Source organism: Medicago truncatula, chromosome 6 (assembly GCF_003473485.1).
Source record: "Medicago truncatula cultivar Jemalong A17 chromosome 6, MtrunA17r5.0-ANR, whole genome shotgun sequence".
NCBI classification, from domain to species: domain Eukaryota; kingdom Viridiplantae; phylum Streptophyta; class Magnoliopsida; order Fabales; family Fabaceae; genus Medicago; species Medicago truncatula.
In genome coordinates this window covers 36,157,746-36,178,874 of record NC_053047.1, presented here as the reverse complement: position 1 = coordinate 36,178,874, position 21,129 = coordinate 36,157,746, and the positions used below count along the sequence as shown (strand labels likewise).

Genomic DNA, 21,129 nt, shown 5'->3' with positions numbered 1-21,129 from the left:
TGATCCCTTTAACTCAGCAAAATAAAAAGTAATTTGTTTTGGTTTATTTTTTGAAGAAACGAAAATGCATGTTTTTTCATAAGAGAATAAGCTATGTTTTATTATTTTTATCAATGACGAGAGTAAGATTTTTTCTATGTATTTATATTTTTCAATAACGGGTAAGATTTACCTCTATATTTAATAGTGAGTGTGTTTCACCTATACGATTCTAGATGTTTTAAGGGCAAGATTTCCACATTATTTCTTCAAGTTTTTCTTTCAACTTGAGAGAAAGTTGAAGAGGGGATGAATTAATCTTCACATAAACACTGAATAGTTTATTTATTTTAAATAATTTAGTGACAAGAAATTCATATGTAAGGTAAATAAGAGACATGTCTGAGGTTTTAATCTCAGTCCTTATATATATTATACATTATCCTTATAAACTATGTTAAACTTACACAGACTAAACACTTCACTTATTCCTTAAAGTAACCTTTCTTTCTTTATGACAAATTTGTAATTAATTTGAAATATCCAAATTTATCGAAGAGAGGAAATAAGACTATTTCTGCTTGAATTTCTTTTTTAGCAATTCTTGCTAGACTATAGAAAAGTTAAATTCTACTGCAACTTTGAAAGAGTCGGGCGGAAAAATCAAAATTAATCATGCAAAAGAATATATCATTACTGATGGAACACTACAAATGCATGGTTCCAAAAGACATTAAAAAAAGAGCAAATCTCTGTAACTCCGTTTTTTTTAACTATACCTTAAACTTTCAGAAAGTATATTTTTGGAAGGAACTGCATAGAAGTAAACTTTTGAATGACAAAATGATTAAAAAATACATTCACCAAAAATTAAAATTATGAGAATCAAGGGTAACGAAGAAACTAGGATATGAACTTAAAATCATAAACAATATTAATATTTGTTGTTTAAAAAAATGTCATTGTTTAGCAAAAGCAAACTTGTCTTGTCAAAAAAAAAATTAAAAAACAGGCTTATAATAATCATGGAGGGGTGAGGTAAGAAGAGATACCCACCTATTTAGGCCTTTCTATTGTAAATTACTTAGGCCCCATTGGCATTGATATATCAATATATGATGTATGGGAATTGCTCTTTAAGCATCTAGCAATTGCTAATAAGCACGTCAAACTACTGAAAATATTTACATTAGTTAACTATCGTGAACCGATTTAAAAAGTGATGCAAACGATAGTTAATTATCATTTGGTGTGTTTTTAGCTATCCGCGAGCAATTTCTAGGTGTCTAAAGAGCAACTCACTTTTGTTTTTTATTCAAAAACAAGACATGTTTATGTCACTCCCCAGTTTTATGGATATGACTAAATTTTGAGAAAATAATATTAGAGATTACTATTCGATAATAGAGGTGACAAGTAAAAGTAAAAAAAAAAAAAAAACTGAGGTAGTCCTTGTGAATTTAGCTTAGTTAATAGAGACATTACATAATATATATAAGGGTCGAGGTTCGAACCTCGAACATTCCACTTATTATTCTTAAAATGAGAAATTCCCGTCACTCAAATACTTGACATGAAAAAACTGAGGTAGCAACTCTTGAAAATATTTAAATCTAACATATGAGTATCTTCTCATAATAGAGGTGAAGGGGGTAATAATATATTGATTTCAAATGCTACTAATTAATTCCAAATGGTTGAAATGACACTTCTTATGTACACCGAAATAATTTACAATAAAGTTGAAATAAGAAGGTAAAGATACAAATAAGTAAAAACTAAAATTACATCCACATATGATTGTGATTTCATCTTAGAGATTATTGCTCCTTTGTGAATAAATGTTCCAAATACAGAGAGATAATGAATGATGAACATGAAAGCAATTCCTGGAAGCAACCAACGTAATCCAGAATAAAATAACCACTTTGTTTAGTAGCTAGTTCCTTACTTGAAGATTCACCTCTGCAAATCCAAAGACAAATACATGCAAAAGATTCATAAAATTTTCTCTTATTTAAATCATATCAAATATATGTTTATATTTATTAACTTTGCATGCAAATTTCTTCCATGTTAATTTTTTTGGCGTAGTCCCTTGGGCATAATTATAACGATTGTGCAATTTCGGTCTCAAAGTTTTAATTGAGCGAACAAAGTTTCTAAGTAACCATCTTGTAACAATCATGTCCCTCAATCACTAACTAGGTCGTCGAATTTTAACTTCAAAAGCCTACGTCACACATGAATCTTTGTTGTCCCTGACTCAAACTAGCTTATAGAATACTGACATGTGATATGAAACAAGAGACGAGTTTTCATGTGTAACACATATTCGACACTTAGTCCAATATTGCAAAATCATAATACTTAGGAGAAAAAGTGTAATTAAGTCATTTTTCTTTTACATATGAAAAGCTGAATTAAAACCAAATATTCATTTAGGGTAACTTTTAGCTCATTTTTTAGTTTGACTAGCTATTTGCATAAAAGACTTACCTTGATGTTGGCTGAGATTCAATTTTGGGTGGTAATGTTGCCAAATGGGTTTGAGGAACTTCAGCTTTTGCTTGTGCTGCATCATGCCCCTTGGATGTAGCTTCTGCTTTTGCTTCTGATTTTTTGGTAGGAGTTGTTGACATTGGTTGAGGTTCTTGGGATGATTTGGTACCTTTCTTGCCTGCAATGCATTGAAAGTTTTCCATAACTTTTCAACAGTTATTTAAGGCCTATTTGTTACATATTGTAAAACAAAAGTGATTTTTGTATTCAATAATATAGAGATTATTTTTAAAAAAAAATTAAGAAAATAAGCTAGTTTGTGTGTTTGTTTATCAAAAATAAAAATCGTTTTTTTAAAAGAAAATCATTATAAAAAATTATTTTTAAGAGAAGCGACTCAAAACAGATTCTCATTTGAATTAATTTTTAGATTTTTTTTTCTTCCATATTTACATTTTTTAAAAATTTGTAACAAACGGATGAAAATTATTAAAAGTAACATCAAATTTACAAACTTACCAAGTTCCTAAATTGAAGTTTATAAAACATTTGGATATATCTTTCCTTTGCCAACTTTTGTTCTTTGTTCAACTTTCTCCAAAACCCATAAATTGATCCCATATTCAACACTTTGTTTGCATATATCTTCCATGTATAGCTACAAAGAAAACACAAGAAATAAAGATAAGAAATCCAACCATGTGAATGTTTGTTAAATTTCACATGTTCGTTACTCCCTTTGTTCCTTTTTAACCGTCACTTTTGTTAAAAAAAACGTGTTACTATTTATTTGTCATTTTCAAAGTTTAATACGATATTTACTATTGTTTTGTCGATAATATCTTTAACTATATACATCACAAGATAAATAAATGAAATTAGATAATTAATCAGAAATTTACCATTCATTGATTCTTTGAAGACCAGATTTAGAGACTATGTTCCAATGTTAAGGATTAGTCTTGCACTTCTCAAAAAATTCAGAAATTTTGTTGATTGATTCATCTCCATTATGAGGATCAATATGAAAACCTGATACACCTTCAACTATGATTTCAGCTGGACCACCTTGATTTGTTGCAAAAGTTGGTAATCCACAGTTCATTGCTTCAATGACTGTTAGACCAAAAGCTTCATACAATGCTGGTTGAACAAAAGCTCCTTTTGTATCCGCGATACATCGGTAAAGCTCTCCATTGCGATATCGATCAGTTTGAGCCGCAATCCATCTGAACTGACCTTGCAGTTTGTATTCGTTCATCAATTAAGTAATGCATTTTCTTGATTTCTTCTGTTTCTTTGCTATCTTTGGATTTTGAAGGATCGAAGAATCCTCCAACGATCACAAGATTTACCAAACTTCTTAGTCTCTTGTTCTTCGCGAACCACTCGACTAGGCCACTAATGTTTTTCACTTTGTCAAGCCTTGCCATTGAGAAGATTATTGGTTTCTTCTTGTCTTCCAAAAATCCACTGTTCCAAACACATTTTAATTTGACGAAACAATTTAGTTAGTTACGATTTATTGAAGCAACGATGTTCAACAGTAAATCACATTAGGCATAAATCTTGTGTATCAATTGTTAGAACATTATTATAAAGCTAAGCATAACATCAAAACATGTCAATAATGTTTAAGAAAGCAATGTGAATCCATACTATGCTTATCTTCCAAACATATTTTTGATTCAGTAAAGGCAATACAATCACACTTTTTTATTATTTGCATAATGTTTAATATATTAAAAGTTATATCTTCTCCAACATTAGAATTTGAATCCTCATCCTTTAACTATTTTATATTCTCATAAATATAATATGCAAGTGCATGATAAGTTGATAAGAAAATACTAGAAGACTCGTATGCGTTTTCAGGTGTGTGATGCCGATGTAAGAACATTTTGCATCTTGCTAGTGTTTATACTCCAAGATATATTGGTCTGTTTGTATCTTTTTATTGGCTCTAGATAATCTCTGGCCGTTTGTGTTGTCAGGTCTGTGATCCCGATGCAAGAACATTGTACTAACATATGTCCTTTCATCTAGTATATGATTGAGTGCGCTCGCTACAACCCTTTATAGAAGATGGATAGAGTTGTTCGCTATGATATTGGGGTGAACTACATTCATTAAATCTCTGTCAAATATTGAAAAAAATAATAAGAAACAAAAATACATAAGAGATTTTATTCGCTGTGATATTGTTGAGAATGTGACATTCATTCTTACAGATATAGTCATTGAAGTTTATATTGCTAACCATATAGAAAAGAAAAGGGAAACCAGGAATGGTTAAGTTGACGGCAGAATCAGAATGGATGGTAACATTTAGAATTTTAGACTACAAAAATCAAACAGCTTAATAACTAATGCATTAAAACAGCTTAATCTGTACGGTCCTTTCTAGTTCTACCAAATATCTACGTCAGAAATCAGAACAACTAATAAATAGTTTTTTTTTACCACATTTTTGGGGAGAGAGAACAAGTTTTTAGCATTAGAGAAGTAACCTAAAACACAAATACACACCAGGCATGGATAGCATGAATGAAGATACGTCAAGACGCAGAAGGATCATATGCAATGTACAATTCATGCCTAATGTAGCAACGAAACAGTACAACTGAGCTGTAAAGCATATCTTTATCCAATGCCTTTTCGAACAAGCCACAGATTCTGTGTGAGCGGTGAGCCATCACTACACATCTCGTGTGACAACGCAAAAAGCCAGACGACTACAGATGGTTTCCTGACAATGTATTGTCAAAGAAGAATTTGTAGTCAAAATGTGCTAAAATTGCTTAAATTATGACAAGGCATTATGAAAAGAAAATGTGCTACAGAATCTTACATCGTGTCTTTGATCATTTGAAAAACTTATGCAGGTAGAAACAATTAAGTAGTTTATAATAATGATAATGATGTACCTGGACGAAGGAATCTATCTAGCAATGGTGTTCCTCTTTTGTTTCAGTAAGCACCAAGTTTTGCATGCCTGACACTAAAGCTAGATATTGCTGCTGCCAAATTTCTGTCTCTGAAACTACCACTTCCACCAATCTTTGCTTTTTCAGAGGAGGCTCAAATTGTGATAATGAAGTATTTCTACATCCTCTATGAGGATCGGTGAATATCACATTCTCCTCTGCGTTGCTTTTCTCCATCCTCACGTGGATTCCTATTTGCGCACTGCTTAATTTTTCAGTCACATGGATCGATTTATTCCAAACATTCTTTACAAAATTAAGCTCCACATGGATCCATTCATTTCTTAAAATTGCTTCGTCCATTTCAGACAGGCGACACAAATGTGTAATCTCTTCTTCCAATTTCAGATTAAACAAAAATGAATGTTCTGACTCCAAAATCTCAAATAAAACAAAACCCCAGAGTAAATAATTACAAGGAAAACATTTATAGCCATTGACAAACAAACAAAGTTGTGGAGTAGACATACATCCCGGAAAAAGAATAACAGAAATATTAGAAGGGATCTTTTTACGAAACCAGAAAGAAATTGTGTCTCCCCTGCTTTGGTGCTCGAACCAATCTGGAATCCCATCACTGAAGTTTGGGAAAGAAATAATGCATCCAGCCTCATTTAGCTTCTGTTAGTTTAGAATAAGATATGTTACATTATCGATTGTATATGTAATACTCTATATTGCAAGATAAAACAACAAACCTGACTCAATAGCATTCTTCTACTTGAGGAACTCAATGATTTGCATCCCATTGCAGAAAGCCTTTCAAGATTTGGTGCAATCCCTCTAATTTCCTCCAGAGACTTGCAGTTATCCAATATAAGGTTATTAAGAAGGTGACATTCACTAAGGCACTCAGGAATAAGTTTGAAATTGTTCCTTGATAAGTCTAGCAATTTCACATTAACACACCACTTGAGAAATATTGGGAGACATTCATCTGAGAGCTTGCAATTATTGAGAACAAGATTTGTCACTTTTGAAAACACTATAGAATACATTTGATCATTCTGTTTTGGGAACCTCAGCATTCCACATTCCCATAGCGTTAACTGAAAAAGTTCATTGAGATTTTGAAATGAAGATGGCAATTCTCTTATGGAAGTTTTCTGCAACCAAATCGTTTTCATATTTGTCATCTTGCATAATAATTTTGGAAAACTCTTGAGACTCTCACAATAAGAGATATTCAATTCATTAAGGGATGCAAGCCCTAAAGGTGGAAAACGTTCGAGTTTGCTGCAACCATTTGCACTTAACCTTTCAAGTTTATTGAGGTGTCCAATTGAATTGTGAATTGTAATTAAATTCTCACAATATTCAAAGGAGAACTTTTCTAAATTTTGAAGACCTGAGACATCAGGTATATGGGTTAAATATTCACACCTGTCCAATGTCAAGATTTTCATGTTCTGGAACTTCTGCATAAACACAAGGAAGAAACAAATAAATAAATTAAAAATTAAACACTATACTATCATAGCGATTTCTTCTTTGTTGGCGAAAACAAAAATCATTGTAAATTAATAAATATATACAATAAGAAAATGAAGTTATTTCACTTACCTTGCTTAAACTACATGATAATAGAGACTCTGATAAACATCCACGTAATTTCAATACTCTCAAACTGCTTGGAAGATACTTGAGACCTTTAGAAAAATGGACATTTTCAATGATAAGCGTTTTCAGTCTTGTCATCTTCTTGAAGGCCTTTCCTTTCTTGTCTATTACGAATTCCTCAGAGGGGAAATTCATATATATCATTTCAATTTTTCTAGTTCCCTTTTGAAAAGAAAAAAAAAACATGAATCAACCACGAAATTTACATGTAATTAAGTGGAAAAAAAAATACTAATATGAGATGGTCATATTTAGTCCAAAAAGAGCAAAGTCATATCAAAACTAAATAACAAATTGAACATAGATATCAATCTTACTCACAGTGTTTTCTTTTAAAACATTAACTATATCATCTTGACACCATAACCTACTTCTTTCTCCTGGCTCTTTAGGCGATTCTTGTCGTACGACTTCTTTACCCATGTCCTCTATAAAGTCATGTAATGTCACATGATTAATAGATCCCGAATAAGAAGTACTACTAATCTTAACGAGAGATTTTTCAGCCAACACTCCTAGATGATGTTTTATGCAATGGCCATAATGAGCACGTAGTATATCTTCAAACTCCTTCCATCCACATCCTTTGAAGCAACAGGCAATGTCTAGAAAAACACTTTGCTGCTCTTCCTCCAAAGCATCATAACTTACTTTAAGTATCTCGTGGATCTTTTTATTGGGAATCTTTTCATATCCATCTAATGTACCCTTCCATTCTTCTATCGTCTTTCCAAACAAGTTGGAACCCACTATTTCTAAAACTAAGGGAAGGCCCGAAGCATATGAAACTGCACGATTTAAAACGTCTTCATAACTTGAAGGTACTTTGTTATTCTTAAAAGCCATCCATCTCAACAACTCAAGAGCTTCTGTTCCATACAGCCCTTTCACTTCATGCGTACTTTTTATCCCATGACTTCTTAGTAAGTGTTTGTCTCGAGTGGTAATGATGACCCTGCTTCCACGGCCGAACCAATCAGGTCCTCCTGCCAAAGCATGTAGTTGCTTCATATCGTCAACATCATCGAGAATCAAAAGAGTCTTCTTTGTATGCAGCCTTTCCTTTATATAAGGAATTCCCTCACTAACACTTCCTAACTTAGTTTTCTGTTGAAGTGTTTTTAAAAGGAGTTCCTCCTGGAGATGTTTCAATTTATTTGAAGCTGAATTCTCTCTCACATTTTCAAGAAAACATGAGCATTCAAATTGATCAGAAATAAAATTATAAATTGCTTTTCCAAGTGTTGATTTACCCAAGCCTCCAGTACCATAAAGTCCTACCATGTGGACTCCATCATCAGATCCTTCATCAAGAAGCGATTTCACATGTTGTACTCGAGACTGTAATCCAACAGGGTAATTGGCAACATGTAAGGGCTGACGACTGATCTTGTTGGAGATGTATTTGACTATATCGCCAATAAACTTGTATTCATATCTATTCATGTCATATAAGATAAGTTAGTATGTAACAACATCACAATCACATCCATGTACTCAGAATATAGTATACATTTCTAACTATTTTGACATAAAAGTAATTAAATACTTGTTTAAAAACGTAAATAGAAAAAGTGTTTCCCATTTAGGCTTTAAGATGCAGAAAGGAAAACAGAAATTAAGTAAATAGTCGTACCCATGACTAGAATGGTAGCCGGACAAGTTAGCAGCTTGGGTCAGAGCCAACTTCCATTGATGCAATCGCTCCATGTTATTCTTATCATTTTGAAACCTCTTTTCATGTCCAGCCAATGCTTCACCATAACGACCTGTATGATGTCGCACATTAGTAGGATCCACACCAAAGAAAACAGGCAAAACGAGGCGACCTTCTGTCTTGTAGCAATGAATAATGTGAACAAGTTCGTCCAAGCAAAATTTTGAAGTGGCGTAGTTGATAGAAAACACAGGAATAAAAATCCTAGATTCTTCGATGGCCTTGAGGAGTGATGGTGTGATTTCATCTCCTCTTTGAAGATCATTGTCATCAATGAAGGTTTTGATTCCCTTGTCAGTAAGAGCCTTGTAGAGATTGCCGGTAAAACCGTGGCGAGTGTCAGTGCCCCTAAAACTAAGGAACACTTGGTAAGTGAATGCATATGAAAATGAAGAGGAAGAGGGAGGTGATTGCATAGCCATGAGAATTGAGAGAAATTAGATGAAAAAAGAGTTTGAGAATATGAATGAGTAAGTTTTTGTGGTCTGTGATGTGGAGTCTTTAATATGAAACTATTTAAAAGGGAGAACACTTATGACAAAAATGGTCTGTGAAACTTCTTGGCCACTTCCTATAGCCGTGTGGACCAATCATTGTACTACCACCTCTTCTTCTTGCTAATTTCTTCCATGTCATTACTGTTCAACTTCTTGCTAATTGCTTATTCAGTGTGTGGGAAACTTCCTTCTCACATCCCTTACTCTCTTTATTTACTTTGCCCTATTAATTTATGGTTTCACCTTTTATTTAAATGTGTCAACTGAAGTTAAATCATTTGATAAAAAGCTAATCTTTTTGTTTAAATGAATATGAAAGAAGACTATGGTTGAACTGAACTTATGTCAAACTAAAAATATTAAAAAATTATCAACACAATTCAAACCCCGTCTTTTTTTGTGTTTTCTGGGACATTATTCATTTACATCCATCCTTATGCTTTTCTTGTCAAACAAATCAGATGGTTTCAGATTCGCCAACTCAGGATTAAGGTCACCGAGACAAATTATCATAGCCTCCAAAAAAATATGAACTTCTTATTTAACAAAAAAAACTAATATTTTACCATAGTACGGGTAGACGATCTAGTTTCATAGTAAACCTCAATATGTGGTGAAACAACCTTAACAACTTTTGTGCTAATTTGTATTTTGTTGTTCATGCAAAATACTACTAACACTGTTCTGTTTTATGTGTCTTTTTTAAAGAATAATTTTGTTTCAATTTAACTGTCATTTTCAAAGTTCAATACAACATTAAATATTATTTTACCAATATTAACCTTAGTTATTTATTACAGAAAGATAAATATATGAAATGAAATATTATAAGACTATTATAGTAGAAGTAAAAATTATTTTATCAAAAATATTGATTATTTTAGTTTGTATAAAATGTTAAAAAGTGACGGTTAAAAAAAAACGAAAATAATAATAGTCAAAATGTCTTTAGTTCTGAGAGGTTGCCCCCCTCTTCTCCCTAGCTAATATACTCCTTGCTTATTCAATGTGAGTCACTAGGGTTAGAGTGTAGCTCTCTCTCTCCCCTTCAATTTCTATTCTTGTTTTCTATATCCATAAAATAGTTGAGACAATTGAGAAGATCCCTCAAGATACAGTTAGCGGGCCAGTAAACAACTTGTAAAAAGGAATATTCTACAAATTAATGACCTTTTCATTCACAATAATATTAATTATGTTTATGTTTAGATTTATACATATATAAAGTAGTAAACTATTATATGTGACAGCTCGTTCTTTCAATTTCTTAGCTTTCTTTAGTTGCAACTGGGACAAGTCATATTCAGGGTGGTTTTCTTCTAGGATCAAATTCAAAAGTATATTGTATGAAGGTTATAGGAAAAATCAAAGTATACTATATATGAAAGATTATATTGTTGGAATTATGTATGTGTCCAAACTTTATTTTGTGCAATTTTTTATTCTAAATTTAGGATTGAGCTTCGACTCACGGCAACTATATTTAGTTACCAAATCTTATAATGGATGTTGACAAGGAAAGGGTCGTTTTCTGAAGAAGAAAAAAATAAACAAAAGACAGTGATGCCTTTTAAAATTTATTCAAAATAAAAAGTAGATAAATTACAAATATTGGGGACTAGTCCAAGATTTAAAATTAACATCGTTAAAAATTCTACAAGAAAAACTTGAAGGAATAAAACCTGATGAAAGAAAAAAAGAATGAGGAAGTCATAATAGGTTTGAAACATGACAAGGATAAAGTCTCACCAAATAAAACCATTATTTTGGAGCCTAAGAAAAACAATCTTGTCTGCACAACGATTCTCTTCTATAAAGATATGAGAAATAATGAATCGCAAATTCTTAGTTAATTCAGCAGAATTGATCCCTTTAACTCAGCAAAATAAAAAGTAATTTGTTTTGGTTTATTTTTTGAAGAAACGAAAATGCATGTTTTTTCATAAGAGAATAAACTATGTTTTATTATTTTTATCAATGACGAGAGTAAGATTTTTTTTATGTATTTATATTTTTCAATAACGGGTAAGATTTACCTCTATATTTAATAGTGAATGTGTTTCACCTATACGATTCTAGATGTTTTAAGGGCAAGATTTCCACATTATTTCTTCAAGTTTTTCTTTTAACTTGAGAGAAAGTTGAAGAGGGGATGAATTAATCTTCACATAAACACTGAACAATTTATTTATTTTAAATAATTTAGTGACAAGAAATTCATATGTAAGGTAAACAAGAGGCGTGTCTGAGATTTTAATCTCAATCTTAAAGTAACCTTTCTTTCAACTATGTTAAGCTTACACAGACTAAACACTTCATTTATTCCTTAAAGTAACCTTTCTTTCTTTATTGACAAATTTGTAATTAATTTGAAATATCCAAATTTATCGAAGAGAGGAAATAAGACTATTTTTGCTTGAATTTCTTTTTTAGCAATTCTTGCTAGACTATAGAAAAGTTAAATTCTACTGCAACTTTGAAAGAGTCGGGCGGAAAAATCAAATTAATCATGCAAAAGAATATATTATTACTGATGGAACACTACAAATGCATGGTTCCAAAAGACATTAAAAAAAGAGCAAATCTCTGTAACTCCGTTTTTTTTTAACTATACCTTAAACTTTCAGAAAGTATATTTTTGGAAGGAACTGCATAGAAGTAAACTTTTGAATGACAAAATGATTAAAAAAAATACATTCACCAAAAAATAAAATTACGAGAATCAAGGGTAACGAAGAAACTAGGATATGAACTTAAAATCATAAACAATATTAATATTTGTTGTTTAAAAAAATGTCATTGTTTAGCAAAAGCAAGCTTGTCTTGTCAAAAAAAATTAAAAAAACAGGCTTATAATAATCATGGAGGGGTGAGGTAAGAAGAGATACCCACCTATTTAGGCCTTTCTATTGTAAATTACTTAGGCCCCATTGGCATTGATATATCAATATATGATGTATGGGAATTGCTCTTTAATCTTGAGAAGAGTATATAAAGAGGAGGTAATCCTCACCTTACAAGCCGGTTTTGTAAGGATGAGTTAGACCCCAAATTACAACATAAAGATCACCACTTTGTTTTGCAGCTAGTTCCTTACTTGAAGATTCACCACTGCAAATCCAAAGACAAATACATGAAAAAGATTCATAAAACTTTCTCTCTTATTTAAATCATATCAAATATATGTTTATATTTATTAACTTTGCATGCAAATTTCTTCCATGTTAATTTTTTTGGCATAGTCCCTTGGGCATAATTATAACGATTGTGCAACTTCGGTCTCAAAGTTTTAATTGAGCGAACAAAGTTTCTAAGTAACCATCTTGTAACAATCATGTCCCTCAATCACTAACTAGGTCGTCGAATTTTAACTTCAAAAGCCTACGTCACACATGAATCTTTGTTGTCGCTGACTCAAACTAGCTTATAGAATACTGACATGTGATATGCAACAAGAGACGAGTCTTCATGTGTAACACATATTCGACACTTAGTCCAATATTGCAAAATCATAATACTTAGGACAAAAAGTATAATTAAGTCATTTTTCTTTTACATATGAAAAGCTGAATTAAAACCAAATATTCATTTAGGGTAACTTTTAACTCATTTTTTAGTTTGACTAGCTATTTGCATAAATGACTTACCTTGATGTTGGCTGAGATTCAATTTTGGGTGGTAATGTTGCCAAATGGGTTTGAGGAACTTCAGCTTTTGCTTGTGCTGCATCATGCCCCTTGGATGTAGCTTCTGCTTTTTTGGTAGGAGTTGTTGACATTGGTTGAGGTTCTTGGGATGAATTGGTACCTTTCTTGCCTGCAATGCATTGAAAGTTTTCCATAACTTTTCAACAGTTATTTAAGGCCTATTTGTTATATATTGTAAAACAAAAGTGATTTTTGTATTCAATAATATAGAGATTATTTTTTTTAAAAAAATTAAGAAAATAAGCTAGTTTGTGTGTTTGTTTATCAAAAATAAAAATCGTTTTTTTTAAAAGAAAATCATTATAAAAAATTATTTGGCTAAACCTCACTTTTCGCCCTCTAAGTTTCAAAATGTTGCAATTTTGACCCCCTATTAAAAAAAATGGCAAAAGTGACCTCCTATGTTTAGGGAAATATGCTCTTTTGACCTCCTAACATAAGGGAAATATGTTTTTTGACCTCTTATCTTTACAAAAAGTTGCAATTATGGCCTCTTTTTTGGGACACGTGGCGTCTTCTCATCAATTTTGGGATGAAGGGGGCCAAAATTGCCATTTTTTTAATAGGGGGCCAAAATCGCAACATTTTGAAACATAGGGGGCGAAAAGTGCACTTTAGCCAAATTATTTTTAAGAGAAGCGACTCAAAACAGATTCTCATTTGAATTAATTTTTAGATTTTTTTCTTCTCCATATTTATATTTTTTAAAAATTTGTAACAAACGGATGAAAACTATTAAAAGTAACATCAAATTTACAAACTTACCAAGTTCCTAAATTGAAGTTTATAAAACATTTGGATATATCTTTCCTTTGCCAACTTTTGTTCTTTGTTCAACTTTCTCCAAAACCCATAAATTGATCCCATATTCAACACTTTGTTTGCATATATCTTCCATGCATAGCTACAAAGAAAACACAAGAAAAAAGATAAGAAATCCAACCATGTGAATGTTTGTTAAATTGCACATGTTCGTTACTCCCTCTGTTCCTTTTTAACCGTCACTTTTGTTAAAAAAAACGTGTTACTTTTTATTTGTCATTTTCAAAGTTTAATACGATATTTACTATTGTTTTGTCGATAATATCCTTAACTATATACATCACAAGGTAAATAAATGAAATTAGATAATTAATCAGAAATTTACCATTCATTGATTCTTTGAAGACCAGCTTTAGAGACTATGTTCCAATGTTAAGGATTAGTCTTGCACTTCTCAAAAAATTCAGAAATTTTGTTGATTGATTCATCTCCATTATGAGGATCAATATGAAAACCTGATACACCTTCAACTATGATTTCAGCTGGACCACCTTGATTTGTTGCAAAAGTTGGTAATCCACAGTTCATTGCTTCAATCACTGTTAGACCAAAAGCTTCATACAATGCTGGTTGAACAAAAGCTCCTTTTGTATCCGCGATACATCGGTAAAGCTCTCCATTGTGATATCGATCAGTTTGAGCCGCAATCCATCTGAACTGACCTTGCAGTTTGTATTCTTTCATCAATTAAGTAATGCATTTTCTTGATTTCTTCTGTTTCTTCGCTATCTTTGGATTTTGAAGGATCGAAGAATCCTCCAACGATCACAAGATTTACTAAACTTCTTAGTCTCTTGTTCTTCGCGAACCACTCGACTAGGCCACTAATGTTTTTCACTTTGTCAAGCCTTGCCATTGAGAAGATTATTGGTTTCTTCTTGTCTTCCAAAAATCCACTGTTCCAAACACATTTTAATTTGACGAAACAATTTAGTTAGTTACGATTTATTGAAGCAACGATGTTCAACAGTAAATCACATTAGGCATAAATCTTGTGTATCAATTGTTAGAACATTATTATAAAGCTAAGCATAACATCAAAACATGTCAATAATGTTTAAGAAAGCAATGTGAATCCATACTATGCTTATCTTCCAAACATATTTTTGATTCAGTAAAGGCAATACAATCACACTTTTTTATTATTTGCATAATGTTAATATATTAAAAGTTATATCTTCTCCAACATTAGAATTTGAATCCTCATCCTTTAACTATTTTATATTCTCATAAATATAATATGCAAGTGCATGATAAGTTGATAAGAAAATACTAGAAGACTCGCATGCGTTTTCAGGTGTGTGATGCCGATGTAAGAACATTTTGCATCTTGCTAGTGTTTATACTCCAAGATATATTGGTCTGTTTGTATCTTTTTATTGGCTCTAGATAATCTCTGGCCGTTTGTGTTGTCAGGTCTGTGATCCCGATGCAAGAACATTGTACTAACATATGTCCTTTCATCTAGTATATGATTGAGTGCGCTCGCTACAACCCTTTATAGAAGATGGATAGAGTTGTTCGCTATGATATTGGGGTGAACTAGATTCATTAAATCTCTGTCAAATATTGAAAAAAATAATAAGAAACAAAAATACATAAGAGATTTTATTCGCTGTGATATTGTTGAGAATGTGACATTCATTCTTACAGATATAGTCATTGAAGTTTATATTGCTAACCATATAGAAAAGAAAAGGGAAACCAGGAATGGTTAAGTTGACGGCAGAATCAGAATGGATGGTAACATTTAGAATTTTAGACTACAAAAATCAAACAGCTTAATAACTAATGCATTAAAACAGCTTAATCTGTACGGTCCTTTCTAGTTCTACCAAATATCTACGTCAGAAATCAGAACAACTAATAAATAGTTTTTTTTTACCACATTTTTGGGGAGAGAGAACAAGTTTTTAGCATTAGAGAAGTAACCTAAAACACAAATACACACCAGGCATGGATAGCACGAATGAAGATACTTCAAGACGCAGAAGGATCATATGCAATGTACAATTCATGCCTAATGTAGCAACGAAACAGTACAACTGAGCTGTAAAGCATATCTTTATCCAATGCCTTTTCGAACAAGCCACAGATTCTGTGGTGTGAGCGGTGAGCCATCACTACACATCTCGTGTGACAACGCAAAAAGCCAGACGACTACAGATGGTTTCCTGACAATGTACTGTCAAAGAAGAATTTGTAGTCAAAATGTGCTAAAATTGCTTAAATTATGACAAGGCATTCTGAAAAGAAAATGTGCTACAGTATCTTACAGCGTGTCTTTGATCATTTGAAAAACTTATGCAGGTAGAAACAATTAATTAGTTTATAATAATGATAATGATGTACCTGGACGAAGGAATCTATCTAGCAAAGATGTTCCTCATTTGTTTCAGTAAGCACCAAGTTTTGCATGCCTGACACTAAAGGTAGATGTTTTGCATTTCTGTCTCCGAAACTCCCACTTCCGCATGCTTTTTCTTAGAAGTGCTTTGCTTTGTTTCACTTAGCAACAAGTTCCACATGCCTGACAAAACAGTTATACGTTGTTGCTGTGGTAATAAAGCCATTTGTTGTTGCAGTGACAATAATGCTAGATGTTGCTGCTGTCAAATTTCTGTGTCTGAAACTACCACTTCCACCAATCTTTGCTTTTTCAGAGGAGGCTCAAATTGTAATAATGAAGTATTTCTATATTCTCTATGAGGATCGGTGAATATCACGTTCTCCTCTGCGTTGCTTTTCTCCATCCTCACGTGGATTCCCATTTGTGCACTGCTTAGTTTTTCAATCACTTGGATCCCTTTATTCCAAACATTCTTTACAAAATTAAGTTCCACATGGATCCATTCATTTTTTAAAAGTGCTTTTTCCATTTCAGACATGCGACCCAAAAGTGAAATCTGTTGTTTCAATTTCAGATTCAACAAAAATGAATGTTCTAACTCCAAAATCTCAATTGAATCAAAACCCCAGAATAAATAACTACAAGGAAAACATTTATATCCATTGACAATCACATCGACTTTTGGACTACAAGTACATCCCGGAAAAAGAATAATAGAAATATTAGAAGGGATCTTTTTACGAAACCAGAAAGAAATTGTGTCTCCCCTGCTTTGGTGCTCGAACCAATCTGGAATCCCATCACTGAAGTTTGGGAAACGAAAAAGAATGCATCCAGCCTCATGTAGCTTCTGTTAGTTTAGAATAAGATATGTTACATTATCGATTGTATATGTAATACTATATATTGCAAGATAAAACAACAAACCTGACTCAATAGCATTCTTCTACTTGAAGAACTCAATGATTTGCATCCCATTGCAGAAAGCATTTCAAGATTTGGTGGAATCCCTCTAATTTCCTCCAGAGACTTGCAGTTATCCAATATAAGGATATTAAGAAGGTGACATTCACTAAGGCACTCAGGAATAAGTTTGAAATTGTTATATGATAAGTCTAGAGATGTCACATTAACACACCACTTGAGAAATATTGGGAGACATTCATCTGAGAGCTTGCAATCATGGAGAATAAGATTTGTCACTTTTGAAAACACTATAGAATACATTTGATCATTCTGTTTTGGGAACCTCAGCATTCCACATTCCCATAGCGTTAACAGAAAAAGTTCATTGAGATTTTGAAATGAAGATGGCAATTCTCTTATGGAAGTTTTCTGCAACCAAATCATTTTCATATTTGTCATCTTGCATAATAATTTTGGAAAACTCTTGAGACTCTCACAATAAGAGATATTCAATTCATTAAGGGATGCAAGCCCTAAAGGTGGAAAACGTTCGAGTTTGCTGCAACCATTTGCACTTAACCTTTCAAGTTTATTGAGGTGTCCAATTGAATTGTGAATTGTAATTAAATTCTCACAATATTCAAAGGAGAACTTTTCTAAATTTTGAAGACCTGAGACATCAGGTATATGGGTTAAATATTCACACCTGTCCAATGTCAAGATTTTCATGTTCTGGAACTTCTGCATAAACACAAGGAAGAAACAAATAAATTAATTAAAAATTAAACACTATACTATCATAGCGATTTCTTCTTTGTTGGCGAAAACAAAAATCATTGTAAATTAATAAATATATACAATAAGAAAATGAAGTTATTTCAATTGCCTTGCTTAAACTACATGATATCAGAGACTCTGATAAACATCCACGTAATTTCAATACTCTCAAACTGCTTGGAAGATACTTGAGACCTTTAGAAAAATGGACATTTTCAATGATAAGCGTTTTCAGTCTTGTCATCTTCTTGAAGGCCTTTCCTTTCTTGTCTATTACGAATTCCTCAGAGGGGAAATTCATATATATCATTTCAATTTTACTAGTTCCCTTTTGAAAAGAAAAAAAAACATGAATCAATCACGAAATTTACATGTAATTAAGTGGAAAAAAAATACTAGTATGAGATGGTCATATTTAGTCCAAAAAGAGCAAAGTCATATCAAAACTAAATAACAAATTGAACATAGATATCAATCTTACTCACAGTGTTTTCTTTTAAAACATTAACTATATCATCTTCACACCATAATCTACTTCTTTCTCCAGGCTCTTTGGGCGATTCTTGTCGGACGACTTCTTTACCCATTTCCTTTATCAAGTCATGTAGTGTCAGTTCATTAATAGATCCATAATGGGGATGAGTAATCTTAACGAGAGATTTTTCAGCCAACACTACTAGATGATGTGTTATGCGATGGCCATAATGAGCACGAAGTATATATTCAAACTCCTTCCATCCACATCCTTTGAAGCAACAGGCAATGTCTAGAAAAACACTTTGCTGCTCTTCCTCCAAAGCATCATAGCTTACTTTAAGTATCTCGTGGATCTTTTTATTGGGAATCTTTTCATATCCATCTAATGTACCCTTCCATTCTTCTATCGTCTTTCCAAACAAGTTGGAACCCACTATTTCTAAAACTAAGGGAAGGCCCGAAGCATATGAAACTGCACGATTTAAAACGTCTTCATAACTTGAAGGGACTTTGTTATTCTTAAAAGCCATCCATCTCAACAACTCAAGAGCTTCTGTCCCATACAGCCCTTCCACTTCATGCGTACTTTCTATCCCATGACTTCTTAGCAAGTGTTTGTCTCGAGTGGTAATGATGACCCTGCTTCCAAGGCCAAACCAATCAGGTTCTCCTGCCAAAGCCTGTAGTTGCTCCATATCGTCAACATCATCGAGAATCAAAAGAATCTTCTTTGAATGCAGCCTTTCCTTTATATGAGAAATTCCCTCACTAACACCTCCTAACTTAATTTCAAGTTGAAGTGTTTTTAAAAGGAGCTCCTCCTGGAGATGTTTCAATTTATTTGAAGCTGAATTCTCTCTCACATTTTCAAGAAAACATGAGCATTCAAATTCATCAGCAATAAAATTATAAATTGCTTTTCCAAGTGTTGATTTACCCAAGCCTCCAGTACCATAAAGTCCTACCATGTGGGCTCCATGATCAGATCCTTCATCAAGAAGCGATTTCACATGTTGTACTCGAGACTGTAATCCAACAGGGTAATTGGCAACATGTAAGGGCTGATGACTGATCTTGTTGGAGATGTTCTTGACTATCTCTCCAATAAACTTGTATTCATATCTATTAATGTCCGATAAGATAAGTTAGTATGTAACAACATCACAATCACATCCATGTACTCATAATATATGGTATACATTTCTAACTATTGTGACATAAAAGTAATTAAATACTTGTTTAAAAACGTAAATATAAAAGGTGTTTCCCATTTAGGCTTTAAGATGCAGAAAGGAAAACAGAAATTAAGTAAATAGGCGTACCCATGACTAGAATGGTAGCCGGACAAGTTAGCAGCTTGGGTCAGAGCCAACTTCCATTGATGCAACCTCTCCATGTTATTCTTATCATTTTGAAACCTCTTTTCATGCTCAGCCAATGCTTCACCATAACTACCTTTCAGATGTCGCACGTTAGTAGGTTCCACGCCGAAGAAAACAGGCAAAACGAGGCGACCCTTTGTCTTGTAGCAGTGAATTATGTGGACAAGTTCGTCCAAACAAAACGAAGAAGAGGCATAGAAGATAGAAAACACAGGAATAAAAATCCTAGATTCATCAATGGCCTTGCGGAGGGATGGTGTGATTTCATCTCCTCTTTGAAGATCATTGTCATCAATGAAGGTTTTGATTCCCTTGTCAGTAAGAGCCTTGTAGAGATTTCCGGTAAAACCGTGGCGAGTGTCAATGCCCCTAAAACTGAGGAACACTTGGTAAGTGAATCCATAGGAAAATGAAGAGGATGAGGAAGGTGATTGTATAGCCATAAGAATTGAGAGAAATTGGATGAAAAAAGAGTTTGAGAATTCAGAATATGAATTTAATGAATAAGTTTTTGTGGTCTGTGATGTAAAGTCCTTGATAGGTAACTTTATAACTTATGAGAAAAATGGTCTCATATAGCCGTGTGGACCAATCATGTATACAGTAAATATCATTGTACTACAAGACTTTTAACATGTTTTAGTTTTGAACTGCTTTTATAAATTCTTCTGCTGCATGTAATTTTTCACTTTGTTACTTAATTAATCAGTGTTAAATAACATGAAATAAAAATAAATGCAAGCTATGTCATTTAAACATCTAAAGAACAAGATTATAGGTTAGCATAGATATGCATTAGTTAGTATTTCCATTTATTTGAATGTGGATTTGCACACACAATTATTACTGTAAATAGTTAATTAGCTATCCAACTGTACTGACATATATAACAATGTACAGCTTAATATCCATGTTAAACTGGCTAGCTATTTAGTTAACTCATAAAAAAAGCTTAATATCCACAATAAGCTTTTATTTGGTTTTACACTTTTACCAAGTGGGAAACTTCCTTCTCATTTCCTATCTTCTGTAAAGCAACCATCTCATCCTTCTTCCATGTAATTTCTTTAAAGCAATGTCAATGTCTTAAAGAAAAACAAGAAAAAAGGTAAAAATTTGTCACCTTGTAACCTATAAGCAGACCATGTCACTTTGTTTATCTATAAAAAAATAAAAACTGACTAATTAATAAATAACTTATTAAGCTTGATCCCAAGAAATCATCTTAATGGGGGGACACGGTTCTTTGCTTCCTATTTTACCCTGTATTCATTTCATGGCAACCACCCAACCACCATATATGCACATGGGCATGTCACAAATTTTGACGTCTTTTTCCTATGGTCAAGTATTTTTTATAAGAGATGGCATACACCCTTTTACACCCACGCACATTTGTGACACCC

General features: G+C 32.6%; 2 protein-coding genes across 8 annotated transcripts; both read right to left on the bottom strand.

Annotated features, from left to right (window-relative positions):
* Positions 1-1,614: 1,614 nt before the first annotated feature.
* Positions 1,615-9,647, bottom strand: LOC25481041 (disease resistance protein RPV1). Of its 4 annotated transcripts, none has more exons than XM_039826607.1 (10): positions 8,725-9,646; positions 7,410-8,526; positions 7,032-7,250; positions 6,167-6,886; positions 5,409-6,089; positions 4,992-5,230; positions 3,384-3,954; positions 3,001-3,139; positions 2,479-2,659; positions 1,615-1,944 (listed from the first exon to the last, which is right to left on the bottom strand). In XM_039826607.1, exons 1-5 carry the CDS (start codon positions 9,225-9,227, stop codon positions 5,427-5,429), a joined length of 3,222 nt encoding a protein of 1,073 aa, XP_039682541.1. In that variant the 5' UTR covers positions 9,228-9,646; the 3' UTR covers positions 1,615-1,944; positions 2,479-2,659; positions 3,001-3,139; positions 3,384-3,954; positions 4,992-5,230; positions 5,409-5,426. The 4 variants fall into 4 exon arrangements, with proteins under 4 accessions (XP_039682541.1, XP_039682540.1, XP_039682542.1 ...); XM_039826606.1 differs by having other exon boundaries at positions 5,011-5,230; XM_039826608.1 differs by lacking the exon at positions 4,992-5,230 and having other exon boundaries at positions 8,725-9,647.
* A 2,558-nt stretch (positions 9,648-12,205) lies between these two features.
* Positions 12,206-20,250, bottom strand: LOC25480793 (disease resistance protein RPP4). Of its 4 annotated transcripts, XM_039826610.1 has the most exons (9): positions 19,664-20,250; positions 18,350-19,463; positions 17,109-17,828; positions 16,184-17,031; positions 15,783-16,016; positions 14,157-14,727; positions 13,775-13,913; positions 12,950-13,118; positions 12,206-12,413 (listed from the first exon to the last, which is right to left on the bottom strand). In XM_039826610.1, the coding sequence occupies exons 1-4, from the start codon at positions 20,164-20,166 to the stop codon at positions 16,444-16,446; spliced, it is 2,925 nt and encodes a 974-aa protein (XP_039682544.1). In that variant the 5' UTR covers positions 20,167-20,250; the 3' UTR covers positions 12,206-12,413; positions 12,950-13,118; positions 13,775-13,913; positions 14,157-14,727; positions 15,783-16,016; positions 16,184-16,443. The 4 variants fall into 4 exon arrangements, with proteins under 4 accessions (XP_039682544.1, XP_039682543.1, XP_039682546.1 ...); XM_039826609.1 differs by having other exon boundaries at positions 14,157-16,016; XM_039826612.1 differs by having other exon boundaries at positions 14,157-16,005.
* Between the last annotated feature and the right edge of the window lie 879 nt (positions 20,251-21,129).

Bases quoted from the DNA above. Each gene is read 5' to 3' on its own strand.
- LOC25481041 (XM_039826608.1), bottom strand. From the start codon at position 9,227: ATGGCTATGCAATCACCTCCCTCTTCCTCTTCATTTTCATATGCATTC. The intron at 8,527-8,724 runs GTACGACTATTT...TGACATGAATAG, and splicing joins GGCTACCATTCTAGTCATGG to ATATGAATACAAGTTTATTG. The intron at 6,887-7,031 runs GTAAGTGAAATA...GTGTTTATGCAG, and splicing joins TATCATGTAGTTTAAGCAAG to AAGTTCCAGAACATGAAAAT.
- LOC25480793 (XM_039826609.1), bottom strand. From the start codon at position 20,166: ATGGCTATACAATCACCTTCCTCATCCTCTTCATTTTCCTATGGATTC. The intron at 19,464-19,663 runs GTACGCCTATTT...GGACATTAATAG, and splicing joins GGCTACCATTCTAGTCATGG to ATATGAATACAAGTTTATTG. The intron at 17,032-17,108 runs GTTTGTTGTTTT...CTAAACTAACAG, and splicing joins GAAGAATGCTATTGAGTCAG to AAGCTACATGAGGCTGGATG.